This window comes from Natator depressus, chromosome 11, assembly GCF_965152275.1.
Source record: "Natator depressus isolate rNatDep1 chromosome 11, rNatDep2.hap1, whole genome shotgun sequence".
NCBI classification, from domain to species: domain Eukaryota; kingdom Metazoa; phylum Chordata; order Testudines; family Cheloniidae; genus Natator; species Natator depressus.
In genome coordinates, this window is record NC_134244.1 from 13,379,437 (window position 1) to 13,399,611 (window position 20,175).

Consider the following 20,175-nt stretch of genomic DNA (forward strand, 5'->3'; position numbering starts at 1 on the left):
ACACGGCACCTGCTTTGCACAGCGGCGTTTCGAACTTGTGACATTCGCCTTCCTCCAGCCCCCGCCTTTCCCTCCCTTGCGGCCCAGCCCCGGGGACAAAGGTAGGCGCCACCTCGGCAGCAGCCGCCCTGTCGCTCACTGGCCCCTGCTCTCTCCTATTGGTCTCCAGGGGCAGCATCCTTCTGCGGACACCTGGGGGAGCAGCCGGCGAGCGGGAGCTGAGGGCGCGGGCGGGACTTGCACGCTGGGGAGTGTTCAAACCTCCCTCCCCCGGCCACACACACTGACAGGAGGAAGATTGGGCAACTTGGAGGCACCAAGCTGCTGCTGCTGCGCAACTGGTTTTCTGGTCGGTGACATCGGAGACAAGCACCAGCCCCTGCCCCAGGGCGCGTGAGCCACCATGCCTCCTCTGAAAGTCTGCATCGTGGGGTCTGGGAACTGGTGAGTGCCGCCTGGAGCCCGGGACCTGTGGCGGGGCCGCGCTGGGCTCTAGCTTTGCACCGAGATCGCGGTGCTGTCCGTAGCGCTCAGCTGGGCTCTGTCTCTTGGGGCTGGAAGGGAGAGGGGATTGCAGCGCAGCGGTAGCTGAGAGCGCCTCTCTCTTCCTTGGAGGGCGCGGGCCGAGGAGCAGAGACTTCAGTGCTTGAGACTCATTCAGCTGCTAGAGAGATTGTGTCTATTGGCTGGAGTCTGGGGGGCCAGGGAGCTCAGTCCGTTACAGCCAGGCTGCAGCGAACTCAGCCCCTTCTCCCAGGCAATCCTCAGCCAGCTCCTGCCTCCCACTTCCGACTCCCCTTCTCACGGAGCAGAAGCGAATGATTGTGTTTTTACACAAAACTGAGCAATTTTAGTCACCACAAAAAAGTGGCACCCGAGATGGTTTTATTGGGGTGTATGTACCGGCCGGCAGCATATTTAAGCAATTTCTACCTTTGCAAAACCACATGCTGCCTCATGCTAATGTGAGTCCGGATTAACTCCACTGAAGTCAGTGCAGCTAGTCCCGAAGCAGAAGCCTGTAGCAGAGCAGAATTTGGATGTATTTAAAAGTCTGCGAACTACCAGTTGACAGGCTGAGTTCACCTTGAGAGGTGCTGAGCACTCCTAATAGCTACTAGAGACAGTGAGTGAAGGGGGTACTCAGGACTTTACAAGAGGTTCTTAGCATCTCCTAGCCTGGAGCCCCAGAGCCCTTGAAGTCAGTGAAATATTTGGATTGGGGGAAAAAAGGAATCAGGATTGGGCTGTAAATGCCAGAAAAAGATATGCAAAGTAAAACAGATGACTTCAATTTTTTCAGGTTTTAATCATCTAAGGTCTTGTTTGTCACACCGTTATATTTTAAGCATGATTTTTAACCTGATAGTGTCCCTTTAACTAAGCTAGACCACTCCTCAAGCAGGCTCCTCCTGGAATGTGTCTATTGATAGGAAAGCCAGGAACCTGTGGTCCTAAAACATTCCTAGTGAGCCATACAAGATCATTGGTCTTGCTTGGCTAAGAGCTCTGTGCATCTATTAGTTTTGTTACTTTTTCTACCTGGTCCCCCAGCCTGACCTTCTTGTTTGGCTCCTCCACCTGTTAAGTCTCATCTCAGACTGTAAGCTTTTTGTGGCAGGGACTTACGTTTGCTAGATGCTGGTACAGTGTTCAGCACAACAGGGACCCAACCTGGTTGGACTCTAGGGACTGCTGTAATATAAATGTGAAATAATAATGAGCAATGGGACATAGGCGGAAAGCCTGTGACTAGTGGAAGAAGCTGTTTTTTACCTTTAGTTTTAGGATTTTACAGTTGGGTGCTAGGAGAACCCAATGGTAGTCCAGAGGAGAGTTCTTGGAATTCCTACATCAGGGGTACACGCCCATCAGAAGCTGGTGGCTCATGGAAGAGGAACACATGCCACAAAGAATAGGAGAAAAAACAATAGAAATATGAAACACCAGGTACTTATTAGTAAGAACTAGCAGCATTTTCATGCATACATCTCAAAGCTTTGCAGAGGTGCATCAGTATTATCCCAATTTTTTAAAATGGGGAAACTAGGTAGCTTATATGGCTTGCCCAAGATCATATAGAGTAAGTGGCAGGATTGGAACCAGAATCCAAGTCAGCTGATAACTCATCCAGTGCCCTCTCCACTCGACTGTTCTATTAGGGGAAGCATGTCACATGGCTGCTCCTGTAAAATGCATACTGAAACCTAAAGGTAGAAAGTGACTACTCTGAGCCTTGTACCTCTTGGGTGGAGAGGCAAGAGGAGGAGGATTCCATGGAGGTCCAGGAGAGTCTGTAGTGTCTGACATGTGCCCCAGTCACCAGACTGACTGTGAAATAACCTCATGCTCACCCATCTTCACATGTACTCTTCTTTTTGTAACTTTCAGGTAATGAACTGCCACTGAATGCAGATTAAATTTCTCCCGCTTTGATAGTTAGTATTGTTACCTCTGCCTGGAAATGGCAAGTGCATGCAATTTGCTAGAGGGATAGCCAGGTTCTCTACTCTCCCTTTGGCTTTGGTAAACAGTCCTTTCTCTCCTCAGTTGAAGGACTGGTGTTTTTTTGTTTTTTTGGGCTATATTCCTCAGTAAATTATTGCAGGGATCCTTATGTCTCCTACTGAAAGAGAACATGAGGGTCCTGATTCTACAGCTATTATACAACACAATACTTCCATTGACTTCAGAATCTGGATCAGCATATGTGCAGAATTGGACCTCTGTCAGGAATTATTTTCCCTTCTGTTCCCAGTGAGGGAGTTCAGTCTCCCAAAATATGTGCTCAAAATAATGAACTGGTTCTTTACACAGATTTCAAGAAGTTCTACACTAAAAAGGGACACAAATTTGAGAGCACGGTTCACAGTGGGGAAAAATGGGGATACACTACTAAGACTCCAGAAATTCCAGAATTCCAAGCTGTTCCTGCTAAAAAGATCACAGAGAAATAATGTTTAAATTTTAAATTTAAATCATTAGGTTTCAGAGTAAATATCCTGAGATGAATGGAATTTCAGGGTAGTCCTTCAGAGTTGAGTATTATTATCTGCAGACTTAGTAAGACAGCATTGGATGAGAATTCTGGTCATTAGCTTCACAACCATCTTTAAACTGAAAGCTTAAATTCTGCAAAAGCTGATGGTGTCCCCAGAGAAGAGTTGAAAGGTGTAGCACCCTGTACTGGCACAGTTCAAACCCTGATGGCCAGGTCTGAAATCTGATACCTCTCACTAGCATGTACACTCGTTTTAGAATATTTCTCTGCCATCCCCACACCCTGATGCTAGAGAACACAGAGTTTCTTCCGTAAGGTCTTGTTTACACTGGGATTTGAAACCATGTTTTCTGAAGAACAGTGCATGTATATTCAAATGCAGATCTCTGAACTATTATCTTAATATCCAGTTTGGGCATTAGGGAAAGGAATGTCTCTCCAAGATACACATTATGTAACATCTCTATTTTAAAGGAACTCTGTCTCACCCTAGAGATGACAAGTCAGATTTTGAAAAGCACCTGAGTAACTGAGAAGCTCAAATCCCATTTTCAATCGATAGGACTTGGGCTCCTAAACACCTAATTCACCTTTGGAAAGGGAACAAGGTGATTTTGAAAATGTAACCCCCTGCAGCAAAACAAATTACATTGTGCATTTCAATATCGATATACGTCCCTATCCTTGTACCCCAAGGGAATAACATTGTTGCAGCTCTAACTATGGAGGGCTGCCCAGTGTTAAAATTCCAGCTCCTGGCCTAAGCAACCCAAACCACTATCTGGACACTGAGTTTGCTGCAATTGCATACAATAGGTTTATGTGTGTCACCCTGCCCCTGTAGTCACTCTAAATTCTTGTTACTGTGGTCTATTGCACCAGACCAGACTGGAAGGCAGGAGGCCTCAGTTGCACTCACAGCACTGCCAGGAATTTAGTGGCTTGAGGCAAATCACTTTGTCACTCTGTGCCTCCAATTCTCCACCTTGGGGTTATTGATATTTACTCACCTTTGTAGCACGCTCGAATATTTATAGAGGAAAATCCCAATGTGCTAAGTATTATCAAAGCATTTTAGGGAAGCTGAGCACCACTTGCCTTCAATGGGAGCTGAAGGTTCTCAGCAACTTGCAGGATCAGGCCATCTCATTTCATCCCCCTTCTGGCTCAGAAGGAGAGCAAAAGGTCAGTACACCTTGTATGTGCTCCTTACATGAAGGGGCTAGGACTAACACCAGGGCAGCCTTCATTTAACACCATACCCACACAGAGATTTAAAACAGTATTTGCATTTTCCTTTGAAGTATTTTAGCACCTTTCCCAGGAATCCACTGTTCTCCAGAAAGGTGCTGATACGGTTTCATATTTCTGTGAGAATTCAGCCTTAAATGGGTCCTGGATTTGCTGCCATCATATGAGTGAAATCAGTAGGTCTCTTTCCTCTATGTTCAGTGAACTTTGGAGTTTGCTTTCCTTCTGGACTATAAGAGCAGAGTATGACTGAACAGCATGGCATGCACACTTTTGTGTGTGTGTGATACAGATCTCCCATTGGTTCTTTGGATTGTTTAAGCCAGGAGCTGGGTGGCTTAGGGAAGTTGCAGCTGGTGGAAACACATTTTAAAGTAGAAAAAAATCATTTTTATTTGGAGGAAAGGGTGTTTTTTGAGCTTGTCAAAGTTGGAACAGTGTTTCTTTAAAAAGTAGACATAACAGTGGAATGTTTACTTCTAGCTGACTCATCTTTCCTTCAGTTGCCCTCAAACTAGATATTTAGGTAACAGTTCAGGGATCATTTCTGAGTCTCAGCAAGACAGTTGACACATGACACAAATGTTTCAACGGCTTCTCCCAGCTGCCCAGTGAGTCACAGTGATCCTTATTATGCCAACAGTATCGGAAGCCTTACAGCTGATTTGATTATATAAATTACCTGCCAAACCAGAGGAGCAATAGGTTTTGTTAGTTAGTAATGGTTCTGCTATTTGTTTAAAAAATATAGATTAATTTCTAAATTACAGTATCTGGGGGCCTGATCCTCCAAGATGCTGAATGCCTTCCACTCCCATTGACTTCAGTAGGAGTTGGGGGTGCTCACTATTTTACAAGACTGAGCATTTATTAGTAAAAAGAAAAGGAGTACTTGTGGCACCTTAGAGACTAACCAATTTATTTAAGCATAAGCTTTCGTGAGCTACAGCTCACTTCATCGGACGCCACAAGTCCTCCTTTTCTTTTTGCGAATACAGACTAACACGGCTGTTACTCTGAAACCTGTCATTTATTAGTAGAAGAGCAAGTGTCTATTTAATGTAGAGGGGACACACACTGTCTCTCTCTGTGCATGTGTGTGTGTGAAATGTTACTTGTCTCTCCTGTAGAAAACCTGGGTAGATTGTTCCAGTTATACCAGTATAATTAAACCTCTATAATTCCACCAGTACAACCCCATCTCTGGACACATTTATTCTGGAATGAGAGTGTTTTCTTCAAGTTTAGGATAAACCACTTTCAGAGTGACATAGGCTAAACTTGAAAAAAAACACTCTTATTCCAGAATAAGTGTGTCCACCCCCATGGGGCGTTATACCCATATACCTATAAATTATAGTAGTTCAAAGCCTAGCTCAAACTGGTATAACTTCCCCAGGTAGCCAAACCCTATAGATTATAAATTGCTCAGGGCAGGGGCTGTCTTTTTGTTTTGTGTTTATACAAAACCTCACACAATGGGGCTTTCATACGTGACTGGAATTCCTGGATGCTACTGCAATACAAATTAAAGAGAAAGACACTACTCTAATATTAATGAGTCATCTCATTAATGGGGATTGACCCAGCTTCTATTGAAGTTACTGTTAGAGTTGTCACTGACTTCAGCCAGAACACTGCCACCAAAAGTTCTACGGTCCATTAATGCTGAGAGCCAGCACTTGAAGCATATTACTACTATTATTCATCTATCCTGGAGGAAATTGTTTTAAGAATTAGCAGGAAAAACTATTTGTTGTTGTTGATTTTTTTATAAATTGGGTTTCTGTCGACGCTTTAATCGGTATCTAATTAAAAAGGACAGCCTTCTATTATCTTTAATAAATTGACCTTTGGAGAATAAATGAGGTAAAATGTTGTTTATGGGGGAGTGTCCCTTGGCTTTGTTTGCATACGTGAACCTTCCCTGCCATGCTCCTATAGTCTACTAAACACTGGCTTCACAGATAAAGCAATTCTTTCCAAAGGCTGGTTAGTGCTGAACTATGAATTTCAAATAGGTTAGGTAACATAGAGCACCAGTTTTTGAACTCTTTGTTCATGTGCGAGTCTCCCATTAATTCACAGTGAGAATCTTTTCCTGCTGACTGCTGAACACTGCCTCAGATTTTTCTAAAATTGCTTAGTTAGTAACCTAGATTCCTTTGTGTTCCAGTCTTGTCAGTTTCAAAACCGTGTCCCAGCAGCACCTGGGCACATGAGCTATGAAGGCTCTGCTGGAAAAGCAGTCTGGTTCTCTGAGAGCTGCCAGTCCATCGTAAGCTATTAAAAATTTTAAAGAGAGGTTATAGTGTGTGGGAGCCTATCTTTCAATTTTAAAAAATGAGCTTGGATTGCTTAAAGGCCAGAACAAGCAGTTTCTCTTAACATTTAGCACTCCTTAGATGGTAGCCGAAATAATCAGCATCATGTTTTTATACTTAAGTAATTTTAGATTTGCCTTTGTTGGCCTGATTTGCAAAGATGCCAACCATCTCTAGTTCCCATTGAAATCAACAGGAGCTGTGGATGCTCAGTAGCTTTGAAAATCAGGCCAACTTTTTATGTTACAGTAGCACCCAGAGAGGCTCCAGATGAGATCTGGGCCTCTGTATTGTACTTGGTACTGAGTACGCATTTGGTAAGAGACAGTCCCAGCTCCCAAGGGTGTATAAGACCGATGAAGGATGGGAGGGAAGGGAAGAACATTGTTATCCTCATTTTAGAGATTGGAAACAGAGAGATTAAATCATAGGTTTCAGAGTAACAGCCGTGTTAGTCTGTATTCGCAAAAAGAAAAGGAGGACTTGTGGCACCTTAGAGACTAACCAATTTATTTGAGCATGAGCTTTCGTGAGCTACAGCTCACTTCATCGGATGCATACTGCGGAAGTGAAGAAACAGATTCCGCAGTATGCATCCGATGAAGTGAGCTGTAGCTCACGAAAGCTCATGCTCAAATAAATTGGTTAGTCTCTAAGGTGCCACAAGTCCTCCTTTTCTTTAGACTAAATCATTGATCCAGGGTCCCAGAGAAAGTGCGTGGCAGAACCAGGAACCCCTGATCTCCAGAGTCCCAGGCCAGTGCCTTTACCACAAAAGCAACCTTTCTCCCCAATGGATAGTCACTGTGTTCTTCCACAAACCATCGCCCTCCTTCGTATCCCATTCTAATGGGAGGAGCCAAGAACTGAACTATAAATTAGGTATAAATGTAGTATTAAATATGGTAGGCCCCATTTGTTTCACAAAGAGAATTCTTATGCCCCTTTAACGAAGATTTCCCCCTGAAATTTTTAACTATATACTTTACATTTGTAAATGGCTTACAAAAATAAACAATTGCCTTCATTATACAAGGCCTCACAACACCCCCCTGGTCTTTGGGTAGCCTGGTACCACTGCATACCTTGGCACCTGCCCTGCAGCCAGTACTCAGGCAAAATGCCCGTTGACTTCAGTGGGACTTTTGAATGAATAAAGACAGTAAGATAGGGTCCCTTATTCTGTTATTGCTTATTGAGCAAGCTGATTTAAGTCACTACTGTATTTGAGTGAAGGGAGGCAGTTACAACATGGTTTCCCTCTGTCCCAGTTGCAAAGCAGTTATGACTTGTTGTTTGGACACCATCTAATTGGACTTAACCTTGGATAAACCCAAGGTTTTATCAGTTACAGATAACTGTCTAACACACAAATTATGGTCTGTTCATGCTTCTAATTGTAGCTGTGTTGTAACTGGGTCAGGGGACAAGAGTATTGTAACCAGATCCTCTGACTCAAAAGTTGTATTTGTAGTGTGGACAGGTCCTTAAAAGTCAAAGTAGCCTCAAAATTTTAAGTTCTTTCTTAAAATTTAAAGACCACTAACCAGTATTTTCATGGTCGTCTTCTACAGTTAAATCAAGTTTTTTGTTTAATTTAAATATTTTTCCTGCAGTGTTCATAACTCAGACATGGCAGTATTGTGCTGGTGCATGAGCAAATGAAATCAGGGAAAATGACTAGTCTAATTTCACTGTCTCTGCCAGTGGTTCTGAACCTATTTACCATTGTGGGCCACATATGTGTTATGTGGGACGCATCCACACTGTCTGTATGGCCACGAGGAGGTCACATGGGCTGCAGCTGTGTGCTGATTGGGCTGCTAGCAGGCCGGCTGGCTGCAGGTTGACAACCAATGGTCTAAGCTGACAGAAAAGCAAGTAAATGCACAGCATGAATGATTCAAAGTAATCTAGATGACTTCAGTTGTTTCAGGTTTTAACCATTTAAGGTCTTGTTTGTCACACTGTTAGACTTTAAGAGTGATTTTTAACCTAATAGTGTCCATTTAGCTAAGCTAGACCACCGCTCAGGCAGGCCCCTCCTGGAATGCGGCTATTGATAGGAAAGTTTGATACATTTCAGGTAAGATGCACAGACTTCAGTGCATCCAGATTGCTCAGCAGCATCTTCTCGCTTGAGTTACTCTACTTTTTTTTTTTTTAAAGAAGTTAAGAAAAGTATCTGAGAAACAAAAAATATTATTCAAAGTTCTAAATTAAAAACAAGATGTAACATGCTACATCATGCTTATATTTACCCTGGATTTCTGGCCACAACTGTATTTTACTTGGTATCCATTTTCTGTATATCTCTAGTGAGTATTTTCTTGACGGAGGGAAGAGCCTTGTGTTGGGCTCAGTGAGCATATAAACATGGCCATAGTTTCTGTAATGCAGGCCTTTCAATGAGGTAGGAGTATTTTGCTCAATGCAGTTTGTGCTTCCAGTTGGAACTAAGGTTACTCAACTTTCCTAAGGAGATTGTTTCAAAACGAATATACAGAATCCTGTCTCTAAGTATTTTACTTTGTTATACAGGGGATCCGCTATTGCAAAAATTATTGGCAAAAATATCCAGAAATCTAACAGGTTTGATCCTGTTACGAAGATGTGGGTGTTTGAAGAAATCATAAATGGGAGGAAACTCACAGAGATCATAAACAAAGATCATGAAAATGTGAAGTATCTTCCAGGACATACATTACCTAAAAATGTGGTAAGTTGGCTAAACAACGGAAATGTTCTTTCAAAGCTTTAGGATTGATGGTGGGGCCAGACTGAGAATTTCACAATCCCTGGTTTGCTTTTAAAAAATACCTTAAAGTGGATTTAACACTAGAAAGAGGTAATAGGTTGACTCGGGGAAGCTAAAGTTCTTTGTTTAGACCTTAATTCTTCAAATGGAATCCCTGTTGTTTGGATCATTTACAGTTAGTCATTAAAGTATGAATTAGAGGGACTTTAATCCTGCTTTAACTGCAGACCTTATCTGTGGATTTACTATCTCATCCTACATACACATGCCAAGTATTAAGATTACTTACATCTCTTTTCCGCCCAACTTACTTTAACATTTGCATTACTTCTGAATTTGACCCACTGTTTGCATTGCTTACAAATGTTTCATCTAAAGGACATACAACTTCAAAACAAACCAGCTATATTTGTGTTTTTGTACACAAAGCCCCAGATCCTGCCCAGCTGTAAGTCAGCACATCTCCATAGCATTTATAGAGAGATGGTGATTTACACCAGCAGAGTATGTGGCCCATAGCGTCCACCCTAAACAAAATTAAGGTTGTTTTAACTTCCTCTCCCTTTCTAACTAAAAGTTCAATAGAAAAGCTAACAGCTCTGGAATATAACAGCATGAATAGCATTGCTGTGATTACATGTGTGATTTCAGAATAGAAAAACTGAGGCACTTTAATTGGTAATGCAATAAAATCTACCAAAAGCAAAAAACTATAACTTTTACAGCCATTCGAAATGTGTGATCATACTAGATAATTTATAGCTTCATAAACTGAAAGAAACATGATCATTCTATATTATTTATAGCTACTTAATTTAAAGCAAGCAGGGTGACATTTTGTTTGTTCAGGAGCTTGCCATATGGTCCTGTTTTGGAAAGTAAAGAAACTAGCATAGTCTTTACAGAGTAGCTTTTAATTCGTGCAAACAGAAATTAACATGCTGCAGATGAGTGGCCTCCTTGCTTAGAGTAGTTAATTTTTCTAAACTTAGTATTATAAGAGCATGTTTGCACTCCCATGACTTGAAATTGACATAGGTGGATTTGATCTCCTTGGTCCAACACCAAGCAAGACATGAACAACCTTGATTATTTTTACAACAACGTAACAGGAGAAAAAGCCAGTTTTTTATTCCTATCCCTGTAGCAGACTCACCTTAAAACCTGACCTACACTAGAAAGTTGTACCAGCTAAACCAGCCTTTTTCCAGCACAGCTTGGCAGGTGTCCATGCTTAATTTAGTCTTTTGTTGACAAAACTTTCCACTTTTTCCAGCATAGTTATTCCCCTTTTTGGAGGAACATAAGCCCCTGCTGGTATAGTGCTATCAGCACAGTGGCAGTGTCGATGCACAACCTGTACTGTATAAGCAGTCCTCCACTTGCATTCCCATAATGCAACATACATTCCCTTCATACACACAACATACATTCTCCGGCAACACTTTTGAACTCCACTGCCCAGGGGTCACAGTGACTGGAAGTCACCCTTGCTTCTAAATGCCTTGGACTGCCTTCGCAGCCACATCTCTTCCTGTTATCTGCTAACTTTTTGCTGAAATTACAGCTCCTTGCTTTTGGTCTCATGCTGCCTGCTGGTCCAGGCTGGAGGTGCTAGATTTCCTTGCACTGTGGGGAGAGGAGCGTGTGCAGGCTACTTTGCTCCTGCAGGAAGAATAGTTACAGTGATGTGGTGAAGCTCAGATATTTACCCCAAAGAAGAGTCCCAGTGCTGCACAAAGTGTAAGGCGCAGAGGTAATTATACTGGAAGGTGAAGAACACCACTAGGAGTTCTGGACCCACCTGCATATCTTGTGCCTTTTATAACATGCTGGATGCTATAATCAGCAGGGACCCTGTCACCTCCACTGGAGACACTTCACATGCTGGGGTTTGTATCACACTCATCACTGTAGAATTTAAACAATGAGTAGCTCTTCACTGCTTAGGTCATAAGTATCCCAGTTCATCTTAGCTGGATAATGCTATTGGAGAAGTGTGCATGAACAATCTGCTAGAAGGGTGTGTTTTAATTAGTTAAAAATCAGTCCTGTTTTTGATGGCTCACTTCACTCCAATATGCTCAATGACAGAGTGGAATTCCCCATTCGCATTGGTCTAACTGAGTTAGGCCAGTTATTTTAAAAGAATGTGAAACCTTGGCTTTGAAGGAGCTGATGTGGAGAGCTGCAGTTTGTTTAGCTATGGACCTGAAAGTGCTGTTTGATTTATGCTCAGCTTATACTATGGCACAGATGAAGGGCCCCCATCTTAGGGGAATATGTTCTCTTATTATTATCAATAAAGCTACTGGCAGCTGTGGCAGCGTGAAATTCAGCTGCTAGCTTCCTTATAAGCCCTGGTTTTGTTGTTAATTCCAACTGGAATGGTTTACGCTTGGGACAGGGTAGGGCTTGCCAGCTCCTTGGAGTGTTTGTGTTAATTTTTTGCAAATACTAGGTCAAATCATTATCTCCTCCAGTAAATCCTGCTTGGGCAGGATAACTATAAGAATCCCCTGGCAGAGTTTCTCCTTGATCATTCCATCAAGATGAGAGGAGTAACCCACACATGGTAAGCCATGGGGTCTGCCCACAAACCCTGCAGATCCCCATAGATCTTGAGACATTCACAGGTGACCAGAGTCATCTGCGGAGAGACCCTATGCCTCCACACCCTGGCAGCACGGCTCCAATGTAACTGTATTACCAGGGTTACTTGGCTGCCTTTAAGAACTGCATTAAAAGGTGTGAAGGGCCTTCCCTGCTCTGAGAAGGTAATGCAGCTGTAGGGTATATTATACTTCCCCGCTCATCTCCACAGGGCTAGTATGGGACACTGGTTTAAGAAGTTAGGATATGCTGCCTTCATGGACATTTTGATCTGGAATACAATAACTGATTGCATTAAAGGTGAACACTTTGTCATAGCATTAATTAGTTTAAGGATTCCTTTATTTTTAGTTTATGGATTCCTATTTTAATGTCCTTCTGTGACAGATTAGGTGTACAATTATTTTGTAAGTATGTTAACTCATAGTACGAGGGATGGTTAATTTTTTTCCTCACTTTCATCTTAGGTGGCTGTAGCAGATGTCGTTGAAGCATCGGCTGGTGCAGATATTTTCATCTTTGTTATACCCCATCAATTCATTACACAAATTTGTGACCAGATTGTTGGTCACATAAAACCTGGAGCATTTGGCATTTCACTGATCAAGGTAATTTGTGATCTCCACAATCAATCTGTATGCAATGAAGGAATAAGTATGCATTATGGAAAACTTGGGGCTAGAAATGCCAAAGAGCTACAGCTTTAAAGCCTTAATGCTCTGTTCCATGTACTCTCCACTTCCAGGGCTGATTCTGAAAGCACAAAAACATGGACAACAACATTTATAGCTGGTTTTACAGAGAGTTAAAATGATTTGCAATTGGAATCAGGGCGGCTAAAAAGCTAAAGAAGCCGGAGACATTGTAATCTGAAAAGGAAAAAAAAAAATTTAGGAGGTTTTTAAAACTTGCAGTTTGCCTCCAGCTTTGATTCTACTGCTCTTTCTTTCCAATTGTTATAGAAAATATCTCATTTAAAACATGAATTGAAGGAAATACAATTAAAATTTCAGACCTACAATTCTACAGCTGTTGCCTTTTCCCTCCCTTTTAAGATTCTCCTGCAAACAGCAACGTAAGAGGAGGGAAAGCATAATGCACCTTGCCTTATTTCCTTATATAAAACAGAACCGGGGCTGGGCTGTTTCCGCTTTCCTAGGTGTTACGTTTAAATCTTGCCTAGGACATTTAAAAACATATTATATGAAAACTTAATGATTTTACAACTATGGGAAATTTAACATATAAAGAAAAAGCAACCTCACCATAAAGTAAAACCTTGTGACGCACTGTGGCACTGGGTCTAAGGCCTTTCATTGAAAGGTTTCCCACTAACATCATAGGGAGAACTGCCTGCAGAGGGCTTACTGCATGAGGCCTACGTTTCACACACTGATGCTCTGTCACCCTCGTTTCTTTTCTAATGACTTGACTTTGAACGTTATCATTTAACCAGGGGGTTGACGAGGGTGCTGAAGGCTTGAAGCTCATATCAGACATCATTCGAGAGAAACTGAAGATAGAAGTCAGCGTGCTCATGGGGGCCAATATAGCCAGTGAAGTGGCTGATGAGAAGTTCTGTGAAACCACCATTGGTAATTATCATTCAGGGAGAGTTACAGTCAAGAGCTCTGATTGGTTCTACCACAAATATTCATTTCTACTTCTAGCAATTCCTAGCATAGGGATAGGACAGCATCTAAAGATAACAACGGAGTATAATGTGTAACTGAAACATGGAAGCCTTTGAAGGGTTTCTGAACAGTTTTATATATACACCACATGTTAAGCTCTGAACCCCCTTCCCTTAAAGGAATGGCCACATTTCCAACAATTCCAGTGGAAATAGGATCAAACTCAAACTACTGCACGTGCTAGTAGATGCAGCTATTAGCTAATCTCGTCCATTAAAAAATTAGGCTCAATTCTCCTCCTCCAAGAGTTAATGGGAGACTCCTAGTAATGTCAAAGAGATTATGTCAAGTCCTTCAGCAGCTGACATACTGCAAGGAAAGTGCAACCAGCCCCACAAACCCTCCCTCACCCCTAGTTTAAATTTCTCAACCCTCCCACCTCTTTGTAACTGAAATTGTATCACTTATTCTCTCTCTCTCACACACACTCACGCTTCTTACCTAAGCACAAACTGTTTCAGTGGCCTCCCTAACCTTTACCTTTTTACAGTAGCTTAAAATCTATTGTGAAAATTAAAAATGCAACTTTAATTTATTGCAGCTTGATTGGCTGTTTCAGATTGTATGTGCAAATTTCAAACTGCCCATTCCTGTGCAATGTTAATAGTGAAAACTATACCATCTTCGCAACTTTTGCTCTCTGAGGAGGCTATTAGACATCAGTATGAACATTAGCTGAGCAGTATTGTTGCAGTAGATCTTTCTGAAGGCTTGGAGGTGAGTTCAGCACCTTTGCTTAAGTTTTAATGATGGTTTTGAGGTTCAGAGGAGTTTGCCTCTTTGTTCTCATGCCCTTCCTCGAAGTGTTTCTGCCACTTCTGTTTGGGAGAGAACATCTAGAAGAGCTACCTTTGCTGCTAGACAAGCCAGAGATCGGCACTTCAGAGAAACAACGTATTTCCACATGCCAACTCGCCTAGAGAGTGAGGGATCCAAATCAGGCTTCCGAGCTAGAGCTAGTGCTGAGCTAGAGCACTAATACCAGGGCTGCAGGATGAAAGCAGCTCAGGCTTGCTCTGATATTTAACAGCATAGGGCCTAACTGTCAGAGGGGCCGAGCACCCAGAAGTCCTGAGCACCCAGAAGTCCCACTGGAATGGGAACTGCTGTTGCTCAGCCCACTGAATGTCAGGGCCACATCGCTCTTATGAAAACAAAGGCCAACACAACTTTCCAAAAGCCAGGTAAAGCCTCATTCAAAGATCGCCACACAGCTTTCCCAGTAGCACTGCCACGTCCCCTTCTCCATACGAAAGGATAGTGTTTTAATAGTCTGATACATGACCTCAGTATGGCTTTAACACCACTTTTCTCACAGCGCCAATACTGAACACCTCTGTCTATGGATCCTCCTGTAAGTGGGAATGCATTTGGTGTTATGAGACATTTGTCCCAGTGGGTGAGCAATACTTAGCAGTGATGCTGTTTTACATTTTCAAAGCAATGTGCAAACATGAATTGATCCTGACACCACCCTGCTAATAGGTTAAGTGACTTGGCCATACCCAAACTGTGAGTCAACAGCTGAGCCAGGATTAGAGCTAAGGAGTTTAACTCAACCCAGTGCTCAGGCTGCCGTAGCCCTCGGGCAGGGCTGTGTGAGCTGATGGCATATGTGTGTCAATCAGTGCTTTCACTGTAAGGGACTATATACGTACACTAGAAAACAGCACTTGGAAAGGTTTGGAATTATACAGACTAACCATGCCTGTTGGGCAGAGATGGGTGTTGGAGGCTACCTACCTGTAACAACCTGACACGTTATTGGACACATGTTTTGCTAATGCATTTTGATTTGTGTCGTTATACTGGCTGCCAGCTGCAAGAACTGGTATTGGTTCACAAATCCCCCTTTAATAATGTCTAGTTATACAGATTACAAAACCTAACCCTTCCCTCAGAGTCATCCCCCTACTTCAGTATCTTATAAACATACACGTTTTGACCACCCTATAACTTGTGTAACAAAGAATGTGTAATTCCCATCCTTCCTTCCACAGGGTGCAAAAATGAAAAGCATGGGCAGATCTTTAAAGAATTAATGCAGACCCCAAATTTCAGGATTACCGTGGTGGATGACTGTGATACAGTGGAGATCTGTGGAGCCTTAAAAGTTAGTGATTCCAAACCAAATAATTGTTTTTTTTTTGGGCCAAATTCTACCCTCACATGTCTCGTTTCAAGATTCCCTGGTCTAGTGCTGGCTCTGCCACGAAGCTGTTAGATAGCCTTGAGCAAATCATATGGAAATATTTATGTGCCTCATAAGTGTGTTGAGGAATGATTGTTTGTAAAGCATTTCAGAACAAATTATACAAATGCTTTCCTTGTTGTAGGTATACATGCTTCTGAGAGCAGAATTTGGTCCTCAATACTTCCTTGTCTAGGTAGATTGTAAGCTCTTAGTGGTAGGAATTCCTAGCATGCGTATATGCAGCACCTAACACAATGTTACCCTGATCTTATTTGGTGCCTCAGGGCACTCCTGTAATATAAATAATCAATCATTCGAACTACAATTAGATATACAACTTAAGTTAGATTTCTTTAACAAAGAGCTTGTTTCTTTTAAAAGGGGTGGCAAAAGGATTGATAGTCCTCTTTAAGCAAATGTTTTCTTTCCAAAGTTCAAGTAATAACTTACAAGAAAGTAACAGACTGTAAGCTCTGTGGGGCAGGAACCATGTCTCCCAGTGGTTTTGTAACACATTCAGGATTAGTCACACTCCAATCCTGATTGGGACCTCTGCATTAAACTGCAATGTAAATGAGAAATGATACTGAAGTTGAAGCCTGTTCCAAGCAGCACTTGAGTTTGCTTTGAAACACATTGAAAATGCACTCCAGCATACAGCGCAGTCATGTATATTCTTATCATTCAACTTATTCTGACAAAAAGCATTCTTGGCTTGAACTGAATCGGTGTGTGGTTTACCTACAAGTAAATTAGTTATTTATACACACAAACATGTATCCCAGGCAGTTTTCAGCCACAGTGGAGTGTTTTTTGTATAGAAATAGCCCAGTCCTGGCTCCTACTGAAATGAGAATTTCAGCAGTAATGGTGCAGAGAGCAAAACTGAGGCACGAGCATTTCTGGGACTTCAAACTTAAAGGTAGCCACACTAACACCTACTACTACAATCTATAGTGAACTACACTGTCTGAATACAAAGTGTGGGATATTTTTGATTAAGTATTTGATTAGGATGCCCGATGAACCTCTTTTAAACTTTTGTAAGGAGAGCAAAATGTTCCTGTAGGCATGGGCTAAGTTTGATCTAAAGAAGCATGAGCTCCTGCAACCAATGGTGGTAGAAACCGAGGCTAGGCAAAGATTCAATTAAAGGTAAGAACAGAAGGGTCACTGGATCCTGACACCAACCTGGCAACGAGGGGAAAAAAAAGTATTTCCATATGCATTATATGGGCCAAATTTTTTAACACATTGCCCTTCATTTTGCACCTGGAAATAATTATGGGAACATTTTTTTAGGCCTTAGAAGTCCAACTAGTTGACATTTGGGAGCAATCAGACATTTAAGTGCTATGAAGTATGCTCACAATTATTTGGAATTGGAATACTTGAGAGCACTCAGGTAAAAACAAGTTTACTTATTGTGTTCACTTACAGTTAGCATATGCTACTAAGGAACTGCACGTCTTATCTAACTTGGTTTCCTTCTCTCTTTTGAACCTTTTCCATAAAACTGGTTTTAGAACATAGTAGCAGTGGGAGCTGGGTTCTGCGATGGACTGGACTTTGGTGATAATACTAAAGCAGCAGTCATTCGTTTGGGCCTCATGGAGATGGTAGCCTTTGCAAAGCTGTTCTGCAGGGGTCCGGTATCAACAGCTACTTTTCTGGAGAGCTGCGGTGTTGCTGATCTAATCACTACATGCTACGGTGGACGCAACAGGAAAGTAGCAGAAGCCTTTGTGCGGACAGGAAAAGTAAGAAGCATTTTTGAGGCATCATAAGCCCATGTGTTAATAAATTGTGTTTTACACACACATCAACAGTCATCGTCCTGATGAAAGGATAACACTGGCTCTATGATCTAAGAGAGGAGGGTTCAGAAGTGACTCTTAGTCTTTGCAGTTGGCAAGGACAGTGTTTCAGGGAATGGTGTAGCACATATTATTCCAAGCACTTCCCAAGAGTTGAAAGCTTTAGGCTGAACAAAGATGGACTAAAATAAATTGGAAGGAGAAAGAATAGTATCCCACAATTCTAGAATAAGTGAAAATCCTCTTCCTGCTTGGAACAGCACATCCAGTGCTGCTTCCTTCTGCTTTTAAAAACAACGGTTATATAATATGGACTGTATGCCTCAGCCATGGCTTAGGGACCCGAGAAAGAATCTGTTCAAGCCTCCCACTACCTTCTGTTCGTTAATCATTTGGCCTATAACAAAAGTACAAGGCAGGCGTAGGCTGCAGTTTAATCACTGGATTCTTTTGTCTAACATTTCAGAAGCTTTCTACTTGAAACAGTCTCTTCTGTTATGCACCTTCCTTTTATTCTGTTTGTGAGATTGCTGTCATTTCTTCTAGTCAATTGAGGAGCTGGAAAAAGAGATGCTGAATGGACAAAAGCTACAAGGTCCTCAGACTTCAGCTGAAGTCTATAAGATGCTGAAACAGAAAAACATGGTTGATAAGTAAGTAGTTTGATTTTTTGAATATCAAGTTGACAGACTTGTTATGAGCAAAAATTACTAGTTCACAACTGTTTAAAAGGTCTTTATGAAACTAGTATATAGTCTGTCCATGTCCATAAGGACAGGTGTCCACATCAAGGCACCATCACTGTTCACACTGATACTGCCAATAAGCATGCAGGCTAACAGAACAGGCCAAAGGCTGAATGGTATGCAGAACGAACTACTTCACCTAGCAATGGTTCTTTCCAAAAAAAGGAAAGTTTGAGATGCAGTGGTGGGGGCAGCCTGGGTACCTGGTCTGTAGATAAATAAGATTTCATGCTCTGCTATCACTGTTACACCTTTCACTGATACTAGCTACAATATGAACTTTAACTAGTGCCTTCTCTTAGTATGCTATACAGGATAATCTTTTTAAACAAAGACTGCTTGTGTGCTGAAAAATTTCTATGCACTAGGAGCATTTTAGTGGCACAAAGGGATGTTACTGGAATACAGAGCCATTTAAACAGTTTCCTTAATGACCTGAAAAATCAAAAAGGAATCCTACAGAAAGTGGAAACATGGATAAATTGCTAAGGAGTACAAAAGAACAGTGTAAGTGTGTATGGACAATGAGAAAGGATAAGGCATAAAATGAGTTATCTAGCAAGGGGCACAAAAGGCAAGAAGTTCTTTAAATACACTAGGATCAAGAGAAAGATGAAGGAAAGCGTATGCCCTCTATTTAGATGGGAAGAAGAGCTAATAACTGATGACATCAAGAAGGCTGAGGTGTTTAATGCCTATTGGACTACAGTCTTCACTAAAAAGGTTAATGACCAGATACTCACAGTATTAACAAGGGGAAGGAAAACAGTCCAAAATAGGGAAAACAGGTTAGATTAGAGAATATTTAAATAAGAGGTATTCAAGTCAGCAAGGATTGATGAAATTCATCCTAGGGTACTTAACGAACCAGCTGAAGCAATCTTGGAACCAATAGCAATTATCTTTGAGTATTCATGGAGGACTGGTGGGGTCTCAGAGGACTGGAGCAGGACAAACATAGTATCTATCTTTAAAAAGGGGAACAAAGACGACCTGGAAAATTATAGATCAGTCAGATTAACATTGATACCAAAATACTAGAACGAATTATTAGACAATCAGTTTGTAAACACTTAGAGGATAACAGGTTTATAAGGAATAGCCAGCATAGATTTGTCAAGAACAAATCACAACAAACTAACCTCATCTCCTTCTTTGATGGGGATACTGGCCTAGTGGATGGGGAAGGAAGCAGATGTGATATCTTGATTTTAGGAAGGCTTTTGATATAATCTCACATAACATTCTCAAACAAATTGGGGAAAAATTGTCTAGATGAAATTACTGTGAGGTGGGTGCACAGTGTGTTGAAAGACCATGCTCAGAGAGGAGCGATCAAGTATTTGTTGTCAGTCTGGAAGGGCATATCTAGTGGGTTCCCACGGTGCTCAGTCCCGAGCCTGGAATTATTCAATTTTTTAGTTGGGTGGGGTTGCAAACACTTTGGAGGATAGGATTAGAATTCAAAATAACTGACCAATTAGAGAACTGGTCTGAAATCAACAAGATAAAATTCAATAAAGACAAGTGCAGAATAATTCACATATGAAGGGAAAATGCAGATGTGCAACTACACCATGGGGACTAAATGGCCAGGTATAGTACTGGTGCAGGTAGGACAAGAAGTAATGGGCTTAGTCTGCAGCCAGGGAGCTTTAGGTTAGATATTAGGAAAAACTTTTTAGCTATAAAGATAGTTAAGCTCTGGAATAGGCATCCAAGGGAGGCTGTGGAATCCCCATCATAGAAAGTTTTTAAGAACAGGTGGACAAACACC

General features: G+C 41.7%; 1 protein-coding gene across 1 annotated transcript in view; it reads left to right on the plus strand.

The window, feature by feature from the left end:
- The window catches only part of LOC141995792 (glycerol-3-phosphate dehydrogenase 1-like protein), a 23,338-nt gene continuing 3,163 nt past the window's right edge, over positions 1 to 20,175 (plus strand). Inside the window, exons 1-7 of the mRNA XM_074967194.1 lie at positions 1 to 444; positions 9,118 to 9,295; positions 12,415 to 12,555; positions 13,404 to 13,542; positions 15,642 to 15,754; positions 17,362 to 17,595; positions 18,199 to 18,305. Coding sequence (XP_074823295.1) covers positions 404 to 444; positions 9,118 to 9,295; positions 12,415 to 12,555; positions 13,404 to 13,542; positions 15,642 to 15,754; positions 17,362 to 17,595; positions 18,199 to 18,305 — 953 coding nt within the window. The 5' untranslated portion in view covers positions 1 to 403. The remainder of the gene's footprint in view (positions 445 to 9,117; positions 9,296 to 12,414; positions 12,556 to 13,403; positions 13,543 to 15,641; positions 15,755 to 17,361; positions 17,596 to 18,198; positions 18,306 to 20,175) is intronic.